Below are 21,047 nucleotides of genomic sequence, written 5' to 3'. Positions count from 1 at the left end.
GGACTCAGTGTAGTGTCATGATTCTGTTTGTGTTCTGTTCTCATTTGTGTGTGGTTAGGTTTTCTGTTTTGTGCCTTCCTCGGTTCCCCATTTAAAGGTGCGTTCACACCAAAGGCAATGGCGCCACAATGTTGGCCCTTTTGCTTTCTATCACTGGTTGTTTGCATGGCAGGCGACAGCAATTGCACAGAAGGGCGACAAGCCAGAGTACAGTAGTAAAATGGCAGTATCTCGTGACGCTTTCACTTAACTGCCACTCGAGTCTCCTCAATCGCTCTTCTGCAGGCTCTGTCATTTCTGGACTTTTCTCGGTAGTAATAATTGGATGAGTGATACAACTCAGGCCAACCACAGACTGCCACTATAAGCTTTTCTTCCATGTTGAATAAAAACTGCTTTGTGTCCACTGTGGTGTTTCACCCCTCATCACAGTCACATCCAGCTCTTGTCTGGTTGTTGTGGTGTGACTAGAAACAAAAGTTTGGATTTTTCAACTCCAACAACTGTCCATCGGAGATGTTGTGTCACTCTGGCTTTGTTCTAATCTCCAAAACTGCGCCTTTTGAGTCACTAGAACCACCTCTGTAGCCTCGCTTAGCGTTGCGTCGCTCCCGTGCCGCACCTATTCATAGGGATAACATGTAAATCTGTCACTTGGCCTGCCACATTCGCGATCGGTGTGAATGCACCTTCAGTCTTTACCCCAGCTGTTTGGTATTATGTTGAATTTTACTCACCTGACTTTTATGCAGTTGATTATTTCCAAATTAAGTTCCTGGTTTCGGTTTATTCCCTGCTGGATTCTCTGCATTAACTACTCTAAGCTACACACAGTTGTTCCCATTGTTCTGTTGCTTCCTTCCTGGCTTTTGTGTTTATTTTTTTCTGTTTGTTGTAAGTTTCTGTTTTTCCATTAAATCATCATCTTTGTCATCCCACCATGGCTCAGTCTTGTCACTGCCACACCTTGAGTCTGCAACAACAACACATCGTGATGTGTTTTTTTTAAAGATACTTTATTGACTATTAAATGCATTTAAAATGGGGAATTTCTTTCAGCCTCTAGCAAGAAAAGACCATTCAAATGTATTCTAAAATGCACTGTGGTTTGTGGACACAGTGTAGATTTGGAGGGCTGTGAACACTCATCATTTGAATGGGTTCATCTTGCTAGTTCCTGCTCATGACAACTCCAGCTTGTCCCTCAAAGGTCCCGGTACTGGGGTAATTAAGGAACATGATCCTCAGAGTGCCTCCAGACGTCTGCAGTTCAATGTAGCTGAAAGATGATGGCATCATCCACCCCGATGCCAGGCTGGTAAGCAAACTGTAGTGGATCCAATGAAGACCTCACCGGGGGCAAGATGATTGAGGATCAGCCTCTCAAAAGATATGCTGAACATTGTTGTGGGGAAAAAAAGTTTCTCATTGATTCTAATCACCAAGACAGCAGTTGGTGATTTTATCAAAGTCTGAATTTAATATCTTCTTATAAGGAGAGCAGTATGGGACACATGCCCAGGTGAGGGTCTTGTCTGCTCTAGTGTTTTCCATTCTATTCTAACTAGACAAATAGTTTATCACCGGAAATCACGGAAACTGCAGGTTGCCTGCAATGAGCATTGTTGTAACCCTTAGGAAAAGAATGTAAACTACAAAACTAGACAAAACTAAACCTTCAACCTATCTGTATCAGACGCCTCCTAGCACCTTCTGAAACTGTCCCCAGGTCCCAGCAAGATGAAAAACACTAGGCTCAGACACAAACTAATGCTGGAGCTACAACAGGTGGAGTGGATACTTTTGTCAGGTCATTCAAAGTGATAAAGACAAGCTTCTTTCAAAGTCCAATTTAACAACATGTATCCCATGATGCCACGCAATTTTCCAAACAACATCTCAGGAGTCTGGAGCTGATGTCTTCCAGACCTGCAGCCTTTTGCACCATGATCTTTTCCTCACCTGAAGTGTTGAAAGGAACAGAATGGCAGAAGAAGGTGGACACTGATTAACACAGATTCTTAACAGCACCAGATAGATGGTGTGTAGCAGGATTTCTTGGTAGAACGTGAAGGTTCAGCCTGACCATACACACACGTTGTCATTACATTTAAAAAAAAAAATATATATATATATATATATATATATATATATATATATATATATATATATATATATATATATATATATATATATATATCACAAAGGGGAACATAAGGAACTAGGCAGGATGGACCAATGATATTTTCCTCTGACCTCTGAAACCAACAAAAACATTTTTGTGCAAACTGCTGTTACTAGAAATCTTTTTACAACATTCTGTTTAAACCAGAAGGAGATAGTCATGTGTGAAAATCCAAATAGGAATACTTAGAAACAATGCATGATGATGCCCTTGTAGTATTTGGTTAGGACCCACTTATTCTGGTCAAACTTCCCCATTTGCCTCTTAAAACCATTGATCCTTACTACTTTAGGTCTCTGGTGTGTGAGTGTGGGTTTATGTGTACAACTGTCTACTTGTGTCATGTATGGTGAAGGGAGAGAGGTTGTTAACTTCCCACTTCTGTACACCAGTAAGTGATGAACTTCACTTTGGTTAGACTACTTCAGGATGTGGTTGTCCAAATGTGTGGCAGCAGAACTATTAAATAACAGTGTTTGCAGCACAGCTTGGACCTTGAGACATCTTAGGAAGACTTAAAATTTTAGAGAGCACATAAACACATGCTTGATAAATCTTTAGTTTTTATTTTTTTAATACATTTTGTGAAGATTATAAGTATTATTAGATTATAAGTATTAATAGTTAGCTTGTTTGTAATATAAACATAATTTATAATTTATAAAATGATATATATTATTATAATATATAATTTTTGAAAGGTAAGCACATCCTGAAATTAATGGGACCTAACAAGCAAGTCAGACCTACGGTATCAATATACTCGATTCGTTCATTTGATAATTCAGCTGACTGTGAGTCATTTGGGATAATTTTTAGTCAACTATGGGACAAGGACAGCACATGGACAAAATTGTCCAGGTTTATTGATACATGTAAATCGATGGATCTTCACATGGATTCTGATCGGCTGGGTGGGAATCTGTCGCTAACACAGCAGTGGTCTGTTGTGAAAGTTTACACTGTTAATATTCACTGACAGTATTTTTTCACATTGATGTGAATACTTTTCCCCTGTTTAAAATTGCTAAAGTCAGCTGTAGATCTTGCTAACTTCTTGGCTGTCATCCACGTCGTAGACTTATTAAATGTCCAACTGGCTCACAATTATATGGGATCTTTTTACTTCAAGTTAGGGAACTAATCGGGTAATAACTTAATCTTAATCTTGAAAAAAAAAGAGCTAATCCCTTAACGATCACCTTACGCTACTAAATTAAACCATGAAGCATTTTTACCTTTTTAATTTCATGGAAATAGGTCCCAACATGCCAGCTTTTTTTTTTTTTTTTTTTTTTTTTTTTTAAATAAACCCCAGCCACCCAGAAGTTGGCAACTGGCTGATTTACAACTGGTATTAACATGCAGTTAAACTTTTATACCTATAATACAGGGCCTGCTGAGTGTTTTCTGGGTTTGTAATACTATGTAATGTATTTATATGAACAGCAGCTTTAAACTCTAACAAAATCAGTAATGATATTCCTAGTATCAACCTGGTATTCCCTATTCTTGTCTTAGAAGGCTTGTACATGTGTGTGCATGTGGGAAATGTAGAGAAACCAGCGCAGGAAGTTACATTTTTAATTGCTCCATGGAATTATTTGCCCATAAGAGAACCCGTGCATTATCTTATATAAACCGTTGAAATTTAGGATATCCAAATTTTACAGAGAGCAGGTCATTACTGAGAAGCCTTAAAGGATATCCCTGTGGAAGCGGCACCCTTACACCGCCAGCACCGCATCCCGCAGTCCCGCTGACACGCACCGCCACGTGCACGTCAGCTCGCGCGCCCCGGCTCTACAGCAGTAGCAGCGGCAGCCGCGTTGTCCCGCACAACCGCACGAGCAGACGGCGTTCAGCACGGGACAGAAATCCCGCACCCTCTCACTGCAGCATGGCAGCGGAGGTAAGGAATTTCCTGCTGCTTCTGATAAATCCCCCCATTTTTTTTTTTTTTTTTTTTATTCCGACAGGTGCAGGTGGGGGAATGCGGTAGCTTACAGTGATATCAATGTGCTGCATGTGTCTCCTGTATGGGGTGAACACATGATGGACTGATTCTGCAACACGGTGATGGGAGAGTGGCGTTTATTTATACATGTGCCTTTTTTGTTCGTTTGTTTGATTAGTTTTATATTATTATTCATCCTGTTCCTGCAATTTGCTCAAGTTTTATTAATTCGTTTTTATTTATTTTTTTTGGAACTCAGACCATATAAATCACTTTAAATAGTTTCCAAGTTACTGCAAAAATGTATTGAATAGTCGTTTATACCACAGTACAGACTGTTGATTCGGATGATAATGATGCTATATAGTATAATGAGTATTTTGATTATATTCAGCACCATGGCCAGTCACAGCCTGTTCTTAGCTTCAACTACATAAAGCTTTTACTCGTCTGGACAATGCTTTAATTTATTTTAACTCAAGTGAGCCAATTCTGAGACTGTTAAAACAGATTTCCCCTCTCAACCATGTTGGAGTCAGGCAATGCCTTTACTCACTGTAGTTTTTATATGAATTGCAATTCTAAAACAAGACTAACATCAATATCCTTGTTCACGCTGAGTCTAATAGCACAACTAGTTGCCTCAAACAGGAGTTGATGGTCTATTTTTAGCTCCAGTAATGCCTGTTAGCTCACGGGCCAGCAGCACATCTTCCTCTCCTCTCTGTGCCCTTGGTAATGTCACCATAATGCTGGAGACATAGCTGGCTGAGTTATCGTGCTGATGATCTCACAGGAGGATGTGGCTTTTACTTTGTATGGTTGGGACAGCACGCTCATGCATGGATGCACTGATGTCCCTGCGGGGGAACTTATCCAAGCATGTCCAGTATGGGTTTGTATAGGAGGTGTATGTCAACCAAAATGGCTCCAGTTTATTGGTGAGTGAAGCTGTAATTCTAAGACGCTGAATGTAAAGCTACAGCCAGGAAGGGGACTTGGAACAGTTTGATGTTCGACCTGCGAGAGAACACATCGCAAACATCTTATTGAATGTCACTTTTTGGAGCTGGTTTTGATGACAGTCTTGGCATTTTTTTGAAATGCAGTTTGTCAACCAGTACTTATCCAAAATTTCAACACATTTTATGTTGATTTATATTTTATTTATTTTTATTTGATGTTAATTGCTTCTTGATGAGCCATCTTCTTTTTTTAAATAACGTTAATTTTTTTTCCTGCATAACGATTAGAAAGAGATCTTTGTAATTAGTACTCAATATCTTTGCATGTCCCTGTAGTTTATTATATTAACCAGTGAGTAATTCCTTCTTTTATTTCATCTCCTCAACTCTTCTTTTACATAATGACATGATCGCTGCATGACCTTTGAAAAAACACTTTATGTAAGGAAAATACTTAAAATTTCTGAGGCAAAAAGAAAGATATTCATATAAACTTGCACTGTCACATGAAGGGCACCTATAGTTGATCTTCCTTACAATGTAATGAATGTTTGGTCCGTCACAGGAAATTAGTGGAAGACAGTACTGATTTCAACATTCTTCGCTCACATGTAAGCAATTGACCAAACTTATAAAGTCAAACTTTTTTTTTTTTTTGGCAATTGCAGAGTATTTATTGTGCATATTCTTGGTGTGATGTGTTTCCCTGATTCCTCTTCCAAAGCATCATTAATAAAGTTTGAAAAAGTTACTGTCAGTACTCTTCCTGTCATCACAATCAATATTTGAGTTGAAAGAGGATCATTATACTTCAGAATGCCCTCTGGCGTCTTTTTTGTTTTCCATTTTTTCTTCCTTATGTATTTTCTTTTATTTTGGTATTTCTATATTTTCATTGTTCTGGGAGCATTCTTCCTTCTTTTCTTCATTTCCTAATCTCCACTCTTCATGTTTCCGTAACATCTCGTCTTAAATTAGAATACTTTCAAAAAGTACATTTATTTTACCAATTCAATTAAAAAAGCAAAACTCAAAAAGCACATGGATGTAGTTTCCAATGCTGCATTGCTATTACTTTTTTCTCACCTGTATTTATTTAGCAACCATTCAACCAATTCAAGTCATCTTTAAATGTTTTGGGTTTAGCACTTATACTGTATGCAAAGTACATTAGGCCACATTCTGGTACTGGAAAACAAAGAGCCCATGTAAACATAGTGAGGTTGATGTTGGGCCAACTGATTCTGATTTGACTAAACAAAGCCCCGCCATGTCTTGATGATTACATCTATTAATAGAATAACTGATGGATCATGATGGCCTAAAGATAGACACTGTGCTAGAGAGGCAGAGAAAGCAAAGAAACAGATATTAAAAGCTCTGGCTGTGAGATGATTATGGCTGTTAGCAGATGAAAATAGAAGCTTAGACTCTATTCCTGGTTCTGATTGATGTAGATGAAAGACTGCCTCTGTGCTCTGTCTGCTTACATGGACTTGCTACCTTCCAATAATAACAAGAGTGCTCTGGCCAGCAAAACTTTGCGAAGGAGTCATGGATTAAGAGCTGGCTAGTTAATTTTGGCAGATGCACAAATGTTTAGCATTCCTAGAGAATATTATATACATAACCTGAAGGAGCTTGAGGCTCTGTGCTTGCTGTATCTTCTTACACTTGCCTTTTTGTTTCACTCTGTCCCCCTTCTATCCACCCCCTCCGCTTACTTTTTCTGTATCACTAATTGCCATCCTCTTGGGACAAGTAATTTAGATCAGCATGAGACAAGTTTACTATGGTTGTTTTGATGTAAAACATAGCAGTTGTGCTGCAAAGAGCATTCTTTCAGAGGGCTATAATTGAAACTGGGTCTGTTGTAGCTCAAGGAATAAAGTCAGAGCCCCACTGTAAGCTTACAATGCTGAGAAAATGTGAAATTCTCACATTTATGCCAGCACTATGGAGTAATTAAAAGCTGCCAAGACGAGTTCACATCACAATATTGACATTTTTATTAAATATCTGCGCGGAATCAATTTGTTGTATAAATCATTTCAATAATTACACATATTCTATGTACACTTTTCAATACTTTATATTGAGTGCAAATGCATGATCAAAATAGAACAAAACAGGACTGTTTTTTGTCAAATTAAAAATACAATGAAGTAGTTGTATAAAACAAGCAAATGAACTTACATTTGGTGTTGCTGAGAGTTTTCACCTAGTGGCGATTTCATATCCTCAGGGTTCAGACTACGTATAGCAAACGAGTGATTTGAGCACAAGTATTTAACAGTAAATATATGGAACATGGAATAAATGAGCAGTGTTGTATTCTTCAAATACCAGAATGTATTTGCAGAAATTAATGTCTGTCCAGGGAGCTCCAAAAATAATGTTTACCTGAATTAACAATATATTTCCCTCAACAACTCTTCTTTAAATGGCTTTTACTTGTATAGCACTTTAACTAATCTAACGACCCCTAACGCTTTACACTACAATCAGTCATTCACACATTCAAACCCTGATGGTGGAAGGCAATGTTAGCAGCCACCGCTGCCCTGGGGCAGACTGTGTGTGACTGACAGAGGTGAGACTGCCATACATCGGCACCACCAGGACCTCTGATCACCACCAGCAGGCAATGTGCTACTACTACTACTACTTAGCAAAATTAAGATAAAACAAAACTGAAGAGCTAAGAAAAAGTGACTTTTGGTGTTCATTGAAGAGCTTTAAGTTAGAGGACCGAAGTTCATCTTAAAGAATCTGGAATGACTTTAAATTTGCTTAACTGATTTAGAACAACGCTTGGATTGTGTTCAACTTATTCAAAACTCAACTCTGAGTTAGACAAAACATTATTTAAGAAAATATTTTTAAAAAATTATTTGTTAAATTAAAAATCAACAACCTTTAGGACACTCGGTTTCTAATATTATTTCTCCAGAAATAAATAGATTTGAACTAGTAAGTTAAGATGGTGGAGGGACACTTTAAGGGAAAAGAGGACAAGATGTTAAGTTGGAAGCATAACCGGTCACATGAGAAGGGTCTAGCCGCACTCAGTGCAAAACACACCCACCGCAAAATATGCCTTTCCCTGTCCCCTAACCCTACAGTCAGTGAGCATGTTTTGTTGGACAGGGTGAGTTTTGTAGGGTCCATGGTTGTAATGGATGATGCTGGTGAACCCGATATTCAGCCGAACACAGAGTTATCTTTTTTTAAAAGGTTAATTGTGAGGGATGAATAGTAGCGGGTGAGGCAGGCAAGCAGAACCAGACTTGACAGGTGATTTAATGGCTGAAGGTGCAAGCAGGCAGGGATGAGCAGGTAGATGCAAGTAGTGAAAGACCAGAACAGGCGATGTGGACCGGCGAACCATCAGAACGGGCAGAGCAAGCAGCTGGAACTCATGGGGAAACAGGTAACTTATACCCGGAAGAGTCCAGCTGGCTGAACACATAGGAACTGGTAGAAGCAGGGCACAGCACACTAGACGAGATCAGGTGAGACGAGACTAGAAGAGACGTTCTGGCAGGGACTAGTTGGCTGAAGCAGGTATATGTGGACAGGTGCATAGGTGAGCCCAGTGGACTAATTAGTGGCAACAGGTGGAGCTGATCTAGAGTAGAGTGGTGGCTGAAAGGGAGACAGAGCTGATTGGATGATGGCTTTGAAGTGAAGGCAGATAAAGAAAAGTCCAAAGCAAAACAAACAAAAACCTAAATCATGACAGTGGTTGCTGCTGGATATACTTGGGTCACGTGGCCATTAGCTTGATAGTTTTGACTTAAGTTACACAAACTTGCATCAAAATTAATGTTCTTTAATAATGTTAGATGAACGCTTGTGGCACTTTTGGACAATTGCTTTCAGGAATGTCATATGTCGGATGTAATTTAGGGTTTTAACTGATACATTCTTAACTATTATTTTTCAAGAAATGAAATAATGAGTCCTTTGTTTAGGAATTCAAATGGACTCCAAAGTCTGCATTCATTTTCTCCCCCGCTATTGTATATCTCCCCAGTTTCATAACCTTCAGGACATGCAGCACACAGCATCACTGGTAACAAAGGTGTTCATACAGCGAGACTACAGTGACGGAACCGTGTGCCGATTCCAGACCAAGTTCCCCACAGAGCTCGACAACAGGGTGAGGACGTCAGCAAAACTGTGTGAAACAACTACAACATTGCACGAGTTAAAGCAAAGTCATTTCAGTATAATAAAGTACATGTGACTGCTGAGCTAATCTGTGTTTCTGTCTATGTTTTTTAACTCAAAATTATATAAACTTTTAAGAATTAAATTATGCGTTTGCAACATGCCATTTGAACTGATGAAACATACAATATAGTTGACCTAATAACAAGCTTACACATATATGTGAACAAATGTAAACTTCCTGTGCTATGAACAGAGAACCAACTCCTAAAATGCCTTCAGGTTTCTGGAAAACACTTATTTTCTAACGAGAAAATCTTCATTATTTAAGGAGCGCATGATTTATTTGCAGTTCAGCACTCAGTCATATGCAACCAAGTGGCAAGATTATCCATCAAACATCCTTGATTAAAAACTGATGAGTTCTACTTAAATTGGATTTCCAGAGTGGAGTAACACCGTTTGAAAGGCAGCAGGAGGCTCCTCAGAAAAAGGATCATTAAAGGTAGCGAGGAGGATTTCTCCGGAAATGTAGGCAACAAACGCCAAGTCCCTTTTTAAATAACTGCAAACTCACAGCAACATGCTACTTGCTCTTCCGCTCCTCTTGGGGAACATGTAAAAAATCTTGCAAATCCACTCTGGTTTTGTTTCCTTCTCCTGAGGCCTTCCTCATTTTCCCATAAACTTAGAAAACAGTTTGCTTCTTGTGACTCTGAGTCGAGTCATTTTCAAAGTAATTCTGAAAGCAGTGGCACCACAGTGAACGGCTGAAACTACTGTAAATAAATGACTACAGGATTAATAAGATCCTGGATAGCCTAAGGGCATTGCTTTTGGTAAACAAACAACAACAAAGAACAAAACATCCTGAACAATTTGCAGTTTTTTTATTTTATTTGATAACATAGTAAATATTCATCAAAACAGGAGTATATTGGCTTAAGGTACATGCAGCCAATATGTTTGACATAGTGCTTCATAGATGCACATCTTGTTTTAGTTGTTGTTAGAAAGCTAAATTTACTTGTTTTCCCAGTCTGACATGTCTCTACCACCCATAACCTTGCCCCAATGCTTGTTTGTGTTTGTAATCAGATAGAGAGAGCTCTGCTTGAGCAGACAGTAAAGACGCTGAACTCCTATTATGTGGAGGCTGAAAAAGTTGGAGGTCAGTCATACCTGGAAGGATGCCTGGCTTGTGCAACAGCGTATATCGTCTTCTTCTGCATGGAGACACGCTATGAGAAGGTAAGCAGCCTAAAAATCGCAAAATGTAATTGCCTGATGGCAAGAAAATATTCTTGGTAAAATACATAAAAGATTAAAACCTCTTTCTTGCCAGTATACTATGTATTGCCATTATCAACAACCTTAAAAGCTACATGCACGTCAAGTAAATGGCATTGATCATTTTGTTACAATGCAATGTTTTCAGAGAATTTGCACGGCCTGGCATTTACTAAATGCAGGACACCAGCAGAGCTCCTGGATACACTCACACCCAGGTGTATGCAGCAAACATAAAAATAAAAATAAAATAATCTTATAACAGTACTAGAGGGTGGTTTTTATTTGGGATCCAATATGTTATCTTGTCCATACAGACAGGATTTAGCTTTTCTATCATTTTGTTTCAGTCAAAAACATACAGTAACACTGAATAATGGTCTCAGAATCAGAATCAGAAAAACTTTATTAACCCCATTAAGGGCAAATCAATGCAGCTTCCAGGCAAGATATACACAGAAAAGAAGACAAGCAGACAAATGTGTGCTACAACCTTTCATACACAATGGTCACAAATGCAAACAATACACTTAATTCAAGTTTAAAAACCTAATTGCAGAAGGTATAAAAGACTTAGAATAACTAGTCATAGTAAAGCCTGGTAGTAAAATTAGTAACAGTTTTGGAGGTTTTGGAGGAAGAAACTGAAGCACTTATTCATTTCCTTTTTTTTTGGACAATTTAAAGGTCATACAAAAAAGTAAGAGCAGAACTATTTTCCACACCTGTATTTAATTCCAGCCTTAAGATGGGTGAATCAAAAAGTATGTAATTTTCTACTTGATGTAAAATTATTTTCTTGTGTTGTGGTTATTCTAATTTTTATGTAACAGTAGTGGTTATTAAAAAGAATTGTATTCTAAATATCAGAATAGCTTAAATGTATTTATAAGATTCATGAACCTTGTAAAATTTAGTAAAGTTGGCCTTTAGTTGATTCTGTACATTTTTCTTGACATGTTTAGTTACCACTGTTGTTGGATGACTGTAATAAATTAATACATGATAATCACTGCTCATGATTATGCTCAATGATTTAAGCTACATATGTGAAATTTTATTGAAATTTTACATGATAGTGTACAATGTCATTCATTCCTGGCATCAAGCCACCAATTGAGAAATTTAAATTTTATTTTTTGCAGAATAAATTTGGGTATTAAATGGCCTGAGTAAAGCTGTTTACGATTTGTGATTGCCAACCTTCGGTTAAAAGCTTGATGAAGATGTCGGTTCTGACCCACTGCCATCTATTTGTAAAATGATGGCAATTAACAGCATGCTTTGTCATGTTTGTCATGATTTAGATTTTTTGTTTGTTTCTTTTGGACTTTTCCGGACTTGTTTAGAATCAGCTCTGTCACCTCTCAGCCACAGAAACCCTCTAATTAGCTCAGCCCAGACCAGCACCTGCTGCTATTAATCAGCTCCTACTCTGCTCACCTGTTCCTCAGCCTTCTTATACCTGCCTCACTCACCCACTCACTGCCAGATTGATTCATCACCTCACTTGTGCTCTGCTGCCGTGATGATTTCAGTACTTGTGTGCTAATGTGCATCTGGTCTAGTCTGGTTTTGCCAGCAACTCCTCAATTGTCAGCATTGAACATTTACAATGAACCCTTTTTAATGTAACTCTGTTTGACTGAGTATTGGGTTCACCAGCAGCATTCATTACAATGTTCAGTTTTCAGAGATTAAAAATAGAAATTTAAGAAGTTGCATGTGATATAATTTAATGTTTAGTATGAAACTCCTAAGGTTGTTAAAATAAAGCTGATCAGTGTAGCACCAAACACTTAAACTTACACAGTGATTTGACTCGCACATTCTTAATTTTGAATTAATGTTTAAAAATTTATGTTTAAAATACAAGAAGGCATTCATCTCTGTTTTGTGATCTGCTGCATTTTATAAAATTAGGGCAGTTTGAAAAACTCACTCCAGTGGGAAACAGGCAGAATCTGGGAGATAAGATCTGATTCTCATAACCATCCACTACCTTTTACATCCTGTTCTGAAGGCCACACCTGAGTTCCACTGGATAGAGCATGGCACGCCATCTGTAAAATTGTTTTACTAAGATGCCCATCTTGAGAAAGGACAGGTGGTTGAACCTGTCCATGGCTGTACTGCTGCTTGCCGGTCGCTGAGATGGAACAAGAACACACACACATGCATAATGCAGTCGTGCACACAGTAACAGTGAGCTTGATGAATCCTCTTTGTGATTTCCTGTGAACCTGCCAATGCTTCAGAAGAGATTGTAGTGGCGTGAAGTTCCAGCATGCCTCCCTGTTCTGAACTCTGTCTCACACAACATTCCTCTGCCTCATCTTGTTGCATTTTGTAAGCATTGCTTTATCAAAGCTGCCCAGGGGTACTGGGAAGTTGACCGCAAAAAGCAGGTTTATTGCTGTGCTGAAGCCATGCAGAAATGGCTTGGTCTGAGTCACCTTTCATCTCCCTGTCAGGTAGTACCGCTCCATTGAGAGTCTCCGATGCTATCGACTCCACAGGAGAGTTGTTTATTTACTTTTTTAAACTTTATGAATGCCTCCATGACTGATGACGATAAAATATACCCACCCAAGTTGAAGTTGAGTGTGCATATTCATGTGTGCCACACAATCGTGGATCTCCAATCCTCTTAACACGTACATCTCAATATCAAAAGGCACAGACTGTTCCCTGCATGTCAGAACAAGATTCTTCTTTACTGACAAGAAAATGGCTAAAAATGCAACAGCGGATTTGCAATGATACAAGTTTACATTCAGACTTTGTACAAAAAATACAATGCACTTCTTAAAGATAATGCTAAAGAGGAGGGCTGCTTGTGTGTAGTCTGTGTATAGACTCCCCAGAGCTGCTGACACAATCATGCCAGCATACCGGTGGCACAGTTAGAATAAGGATACTTGAATGTCAAATTTCTAAAGTAATGAGGTTTATTGTGACAAAGCGGATGAGAACACCAGTGGCCTCAGTTATATTTTCAGGTAACATTCTTGTTTACTTGAATTAGCCACATCTTATCTATTCTGTAGTCTGCAAGCATATACTATCCCGGGTTTGTCTATGTTTAGCATTTAACAGATTATTTACTATGACATCTTGGTTTAAATAAATGTACAACTCTAGGTTTTATTCATTGTTTTAACTTGTGCATTTAATTTTGGTGAACTTACCTGTGTTTCAGGAGGAAGTGTTGCCTCACTTCCTGCAATCATGGCTTTCTGTTTAGAAATAATGTCACAGGAAGGGACCAGGTGAAGAGGGGGGAAAGGAAAACAGTTTAAATTTGATGTAGTCAAGGATTGGCCTGGTGTGGGTTAATTTTGTCTGGATTTAATTGTACAATGTTATGGCCAAACTCTAAAAGATGTTTCTTAAAGCTGATTGAAAGTAATATAAGTGAGTTCAAGCATGAACCGCTTGCTGGCTGTGCATGCACACTTCTAGTGTTTGTGGACCCGGTTAGCTTAACTGTTAGCTTCGGTGTTAGCCGTTCATTGTGGCTCTGCTGCTCTCACTGTATTCTTTGAAAATGGCTGAGAGTCACAAGAAGCAAACTCCATACAAGTTTAAGAGAAGAAGAGGAAGGCCTCAGTAGAAACAGTGGAACTGGGATATTATTTCACGGGACCCCCTGAGGAGTGAAAGAGCAGGCAACACGGTCTTGCACATGTCCAGTTATTCAAAAAGGGAATATGGGAACCTTTCGGAAAAGTTGGCAACTCGGCCTTTAACAAATGTGAAAAATTACAATCCCTGGATTGTCACCATTAAAGCTGGTTTGTTAAACTGATGCTTAAAACAAGCCTGATGGTTATATTACTCCTTAGCCTATGTGATTTCTTTGCAATCAAGATTTCCAAAGAATGTTTCAAACTTTGTTTCAGTACTACAGGATATTCTTTCACTTCAATTCTGTCGATCAAAAACAGTAGGCGTTCCTGAATAAATGGTCGCCCCTGGGCAAACGCTACCTCAAACAGGCGATCTATTTACAAGCGATTTACCGGCAATCTGTTTTATGCAGGAATGCACAGCATTTCATTGTACCTCACAATCTGAAATGTTTTTTCCACCATTTGACTGGTTTTGCTAAAGTTTTCTGCATTTGGTTTCAATATAATGTGCCCAGATAGGGTGAAGCGTTGGCAACGTATTTGGCAAATATGGCAGGAAACACTCATTTCACATTGACTGTATGTAACTCTTCAATAGATTATGTATTCTTAAATTTGGTGCCGCTGTGTTCCCCTTTAAATGCCACCCAGAATAATGATCCATATTTACCGTATCAAAAGCCTTCATGACCAGTTTCAAGCCCAGTTAAGTCCCATATCTGATTTGTAGAGCATAACATTTAAACAGCTGTATGTTTATATAAGTGTTTTCTTTTTCAGATCTACTGACTTTGTTTGGTTTTGTAGCAGTGATCCTAATATACCCAGGACTCAATGGAGTGGAGTGTATCTGAGTGACATGATTAGACTGTATTTTAGAGTTGCATGGCATGTCCGCATTGTTGGGACCCACACAGGCATATCAGATGTACATCTGAGGAGCTGTTCTGATCATGGCATATTAGTTTGTAGTTGTTAATTTAGCATGACTGTTTAATACTTTGGAGCAACGTTTTCGAAACAAACAGACTCCAATGGTTATTTGGAACTGTTTTAGTTGTAATGCTCTAAAAATGTGTGCAGACATGCCAGTTTAAGTTTGTTAGTTGAGGCATGGCCTGAAAGTGCACAGACTCTACCCACTGCTGCTCTGTGGTTACTGCACAGTTGAAGCAAAGCTAATGGATGGGTTCATTGCCAAAGCAATATAAATAAACTGGCCACTTTACATTTTAGAGAGTTTGCCCTGATGGTTAACCAAAGCATGACATTTGCCCTGAGAGAGCCATCTGTTCCATTTGGAGCCATAGCTTTTGGATGGAGATTTTCAGAAAGAGAATTACTCCTTAGTTTTAAAAATTCAGTTCATAGTCTTGCTTAGCATAAGTGGTTAGGAAGTATATTTAAAAGTTACTCATGTACTTAGAGCCTAATAAAATTACCTTAAGTTTGTTTTATAATTCTGAGGAAAAAATGACTCAAGGGTAGGTATTTTATAACATGTGCTTTAAAGATGTGCAAAGGGATTCAGAACTAATTTCTTCCATTTTTATGTTCTCCATTTGAGACATAACATAGGGAGAAATTAAATGGCCAAATCCAAACTCATGTTTAATCTCTGTACAATACATGGCCATTACATGTAACACAGAGTATACTTTAAAAAGCAATATGCAGGTATTAGTCTCCAGTTAGTGTGCCTGTTTAGATTATCTTCTGTGAAACTGTGCATTCAGCTTTTGCTTTCAATGAACCTTTTGATGTCTCTAATGAAATCTGAATTATAGCCAGATGTATTTCAGTCCTCTAAAACCTCTTCACCCACATTTTATTTCAGGTCTTGAAGAAGATATCAGGCTACATCCAGGAGCAGAATGAGAAGATCTACGCTCCGAGAGGTCTGCTGCTCACAGACCCCATAGAGAGAGGAATGAGGGTTGTATCCTTAACTTTGCAGCTGCCTTACTCTCTGAGAACAATAAACAGAACTGTATTGAGGTTTAGCAGCGGATTGGCAATTGGAAAGATTGTCTGTTACCAATGTATTTGCCAGAGACATAAAACCGGATCAAAGAAAAACACAATTTGTAAATTTTTAATAATCCATTTTAAATCCTGATATTCCATGGTCTCTGTACAAGGTCTCCTTGTTTCCAGAAGAGGCAGGAGAGGCACATCTAAAGGCAGGTTTGAAGAAGTCTGTATACTGAGTCTGTTAAAAACAAATTCTGCAAGCAGAAAGTAAGTAACAGAAAATCAGGAGAGAACTAAATGAACAAGCAGTTGTTGTTAAAAGTCTTATCTGCTCAAGTGAGTTCAGCATTTTTATTATTTTATAATGCTCATCTGTTCTAAATGTCTCATGGTACAGGTATATAGACAACAGAGGAGAGAAAAATGTATCCAGTAGACCCACACACAGGCCTGGCATAGAATGATAAAAAAAAGACTACAAGTCAAAGTGAGTTTTTTTTACCATATTATTTGATGCTGTCCTGAAACCATAAATCCCGCTTTCTGTGGACTCGCCAAAAACCTTATTTATAACAAAAGACGTTAATAAGTGAAAATTCTGTGTACAATAGATTATTTAGCAAAATGTTTTTAAGGTTAAGGACCATTTTACAGTAAATAAAAAAATAATACTCTATCAACAAACAGGCTTAAATCAGAGGCAACTGGACTTTCGCTCAGTTATTTCTGAAAACGTCTCGACACTTACGCAGGAGTCTTGGTCAATTTTGATGGTTCTCACTTGAGCAAGCTGTAGTTGGAGCGCTGCTGTTTTTAAGGACATGGAGGCCCATCCTCTTCGGTGCATTCTAAGTCAGATGTAAATCTGTTTGGTCTGCTAATTTTGTTGTCCAACTTGAGAAATGTCCAGTTTGGGTAACCACAAGCTTGCAGTGATCCTGTGTTTCACTGTTCACAAGATGAGTGTTTGTGGGGAGAAGTCTCTATCCAATGTTACATTCCATTTGTCCTCGGTAGTTGGTATTATCGACCTCCGAGTTGAAAATTTCAACTGGAACAGTCCCTAACATCTGAATTACAAGTTGGAAAGTCAGCGAAACAGGACCATTTCTAACTTCGGCAATCATGATGGCTGCTACTTGTAGCAACATTGAGTCAAACTTCAGAATTTTGCATTTTTCTAGCAGTTCTCTATTATTTATTTAACATTTAGTCAGTTGTAAAAGTATTACTTTTTAGTGTTCATAAGACAAGATGTTTCAGTGCGATTTATATGCACAAAACATGGTGCAGAACAGTCATTGCTTTTTTTTTTTGGGGGGGGGGGATTCGCAGCTTTAGTGGCCTACAGGGGGAGAGACATCCAGCAAAGGACCCCCGGTCCTTTGCTGGATGCCGTCGAACCCGGGTCGACGGCGTCGAGGACTAAGGCCTCTGTACATGGGTTGCTCTACGCGCTGCCGTTGCCGTTGCGGCTAAACAAGCAATGAAGAATCGCCACTTATTGTTTTACGTTTCATGTTTAGTTGAACAGTTCAGCATGACTTCAAAAGTACAAAGATATTGGAATAAAATGGGTCTTAAAAACATATTCTGAGACTCATGTTGGCTATATTTGTATGTTTAACAATGGCTTATGTGCCAGCGTCTATGTTTTTTTCTAATGTCTGACAGGAAGGAAACTGGAATTCAAAAAGGTGGAGATGACGCAATCTGCGACTTGTTAGTTTCAAGTTCCAAGGCAGCTGAAACACAGCATGAAATCATCTTTGCAGATAGTATCAGTGCCACTACAATGGTCAGCTAAATTATGGGAGTTGAAAAAAGAAAATGAGGTCAAGATTTTGACCTTAGCAAGGCAAAAATGTTGAACAACAATCTGAAGATTATGTCCAGCATATCAGAGTGAAAAGTGTTTTTATCTGTAAAGCCGGAAACCCAAAATCTCAGCCGATTGAAAGTCTGGACAGCCGGAGAGATTTTAAGAAGCCTTGGTGTTTACACTAACACACAATTTTTCGGCATCCCAGGAACAGCGCACCAGGCCATTACGCAAAATGCGCTGGCAAGAACCTTGCTTTTTGGAGTTGCTAATTTACCCCATTCATCCTCCCAGGTATGTTCCACATTATTCAGCTGGTTGTAGATGCAGTTGTGTAATTGAATAAGTTGGTTTACCAGATTAAATGTCAGTTTTTAGTCTTAGGATGGTGTGAAATAAATTTCTAGATATATGCGTATAGTCCGGTACGACTTATATATTTTTTTTTTTTTTCTTTATGACGCATATTTTTACTGAAGCTACTTATATTCCCGAGTAATTTATAGTCCAAAGACTATGGTAATCATAATTAGTTAGGCTATAGTTTGTATAGAGCCCAGTACTGTTTTTGAGCTGATGTTCATAATGTTGTATAGCTTCAAATAAAGTTGTTAAAATAGTCGACTCACAGCTGTTGTCGTGTCCTAGCCTGTCTTGTTCATTGTCTGATGGAGACACGTGTTTACAGTTAGTTCAGTGATCATTTCACATTTTGTTTTGACTGCAACTCGGGTCGACTCAGTTCTGCTCACACACTTGCAGACTCCAGCTGTCACCTCCTCTCACACTCGCAGATTGTGAGAGGAGGTGACAACAACTAGCGCAGACTGACTTTGCCCAATTGGGGATCAGGGGTAACAATTGTGTGTTTATGTCCTCATTAAAAGATCCAATTTTTCCCTTTTGATATTGCAAGGTAGTTTTTTTTTCTTTCTCTGTTGGGTAAAACAGGAGACTCGCATATCTTCAAGCAACACTGCTACTGTATAGATGGCTTTGATATGGCAATATACTGTATGTAGCTGTTGTTGGGAATTACAGGACAATATTGCTGTGGAGAATCCCTGTATTTTCTCATCTCTATTATGGTATTTCTTTATCCGTATGATCCTTGACATTCGTTGTGTCCTCAGCTAGAGATCAGCGTGTTTGAGGACCGGGGCTCAAGTGGCTCCAGTCCCAGCAGCAGCATGTCATCGTGCAGCACTGCTCGGTGACTGGAGGGGCAGTGCCAGGCTTACGGGTACCACCACAGGGGCAGCGGACCACTCACCAACATCCGCATGCTGAAACATGAAAGCACCAGGTTCTAAACACAAGCAGAAAGACAGAAAGCCAAGGAGGTGATCCACAAGATAACCACCCTGAGAGAGGGATCTGGCTTTTATCAAAGCTGTGGCTCAACATAACAGAACCTATATCAGCTTGTGACACACTGCAGTGTTCAGTGTCTATGAAAGAAAACCTTTACTTCTTAAAAAGCTATCCAAGTGAATCATTTTTGTTCCATTTCATCATGCCTGTTACCGTGAGTCACATTTTTGTGCTGTAGCTTGTTCTGTAAAGCTCACCTTTGATTAGATCTGTCGTCATTGTGTGACTAGTATCATTTTACTGTTACTGTTATTCTGTCTTCATTTACAATCAGGGTATTCAGAAGTTTTTGCAGCAGCTCTGGCATCTAAAATGAGGATGGTTTCCTGCCTTCCAGGAGACAGTGTTCTTGCTTCTTGCATTTGTTTCAGGTAGTTGAAGTCAAATCGCTTTGAATGTTGGCTAATTGGGCCAACTAAGGCCCATGGCTTTATTCAGAGGCATTTGGCATAATTGTTGAACTAAGAACAGTTTGATTTATTAATCTTTCTTATTCACCAGAGTGGATTAAGTGATCCGCAGCACAGCTGTAGGTCATGCTCCTACACACACATATGCAAACACATTTGCATACCAAGTCCAGACGTCAGAGATGTATAACATGTACATGCAGCATATGCTTTCAGACCCACATGTATATGTGATATGTGCTTATGCTTTCCTTTCACGCACTTAGAATCTTGCAGAGTTTGGATTTGATGAAGGCAGAAAATATTTAATATGGTCTCAGTTGGGAACAACACAAACCCAGGCCCTGGAAAATTGTCCTTTTATCTGCATGATAGTTTGGATGTCTGGCAGTGTTTATGATTTTGACTTCAGTTGCAGTCTAGTGTGAGATGAAAGCTTGCAGATCTTAACACTGTCAAAAACGTTTTCCCTAAACAGACTTTCTGGCTTCCTAAGGAAGCTGAGAGAGTGTGGGCTGTTGTCAGTGAAGCTGTAGACGGTACGGTCATTAAGCAGAGAAATGTTTCTGTTTGAGTGTAGGAGCTCGCAGGACAAGCAGCCCACACAGTAAAAGAACTGAACCTCTAGACTGTTTTTAATGGCTGCCATGTAGATGCAGATTGTATTTACATATTAAAAACACAAACACAAAAGGGCAACATGTAAAAATATTGTAATATACTGCATCAAACTGGCACATTCAGAGAAACAGAAATGGTAAAACAAAACTACACCTTCTGTCCATTCCAGGGTTTTGAAGTTGAGATGATTTACAAAGTTTTAAATTGGTTAAAACCTCGGCATTAAGGTACACCAAGGTTTTATGTTTTAAAAACGTCAAAAATCTTTCTGCTGCGGCACCCTTGAAGGTAAAACACTTTAAAGGTATACTATGCAACCGGGGTTGATTTTCCAGCGAGGCTCCCCCCAGAGGGCGAAAGTAAAAGTGCACTGTCGTAAAGATGCTCAGCTGTTCTGGTTTCTCCGTCAAGCCAGGCGCGGTTGTTTTGAGCTTAGCAGACAGGCGAAAGCAACGAAAAGTCGAAAAAACGACAGTACCAACCATGACTAACACAATGAAGGTATGAACATCAAGCTTCCCGCAGCGCTATCTTGGCAAGGCGGCGCCAAGCCGCGGCCGCCTCGCCAGTTTTATTATTATTATTATTATTTTTATTTATTTATTTATTTATTTTATGTTGGCGAGACGTTACCGCCA

General features: G+C 38.9%; 1 protein-coding gene across 3 annotated transcripts; it reads left to right on the top strand.

Annotated features, from left to right (window-relative positions):
- Nucleotides 1-3,940: 3,940 nt before the first annotated feature.
- On the top strand, nt 3,941-20,774 carry golga7bb (golgin A7 family, member Bb). 3 transcript variants are annotated; one of them, XR_004927599.1, is made up of 6 exons: nt 3,941-4,097; nt 9,147-9,272; nt 10,382-10,534; nt 16,046-16,669; nt 18,213-18,298; nt 19,138-19,221. XR_004927599.1 is itself a non-coding variant. In XM_021307571.2 (5 exons), exons 1-5 carry the CDS (start codon nt 4,086-4,088, stop codon nt 19,219-19,221), a joined length of 477 nt encoding a protein of 158 aa, XP_021163246.2. In that variant the 5' UTR covers nt 3,946-4,085; the 3' UTR covers nt 19,222-20,774. The 3 variants fall into 3 exon arrangements, 2 of the variants coding, with proteins under 2 accessions (XP_021163245.2, XP_021163246.2); XM_021307571.2 differs by lacking the exon at nt 18,213-18,298 and having other exon boundaries at nt 3,946-4,097; nt 16,046-16,147; nt 19,138-20,774; XM_021307570.2 differs by lacking the exons at nt 18,213-18,298; nt 19,138-19,221 and having other exon boundaries at nt 16,046-17,474.
- Nucleotides 20,775-21,047: the final 273 nt, after the last annotated feature.

The sequence above is a fragment of the Fundulus heteroclitus genome, chromosome 22 (genome assembly GCF_011125445.2).
Source record: "Fundulus heteroclitus isolate FHET01 chromosome 22, MU-UCD_Fhet_4.1, whole genome shotgun sequence".
NCBI classification, from domain to species: domain Eukaryota; kingdom Metazoa; phylum Chordata; class Actinopteri; order Cyprinodontiformes; family Fundulidae; genus Fundulus; species Fundulus heteroclitus.
The sequence above is the reverse complement of the archived record's forward strand: the minus strand, read 5'-3'. Positions and strand labels throughout refer to the sequence as shown.

Coding starts and splice junctions, on each gene's coding strand:
- golga7bb (XM_021307570.2), top strand. Junction 9,273..10,381: donor CCACAGAGCTCGACAACAGG/GTGAGGACGTCA, acceptor GTTTGTAATCAG/ATAGAGAGAGCTCTGCTTGA. Junction 10,535..16,045: donor TGGAGACACGCTATGAGAAG/GTAAGCAGCCTA, acceptor ATTTTATTTCAG/GTCTTGAAGAAGATATCAGG.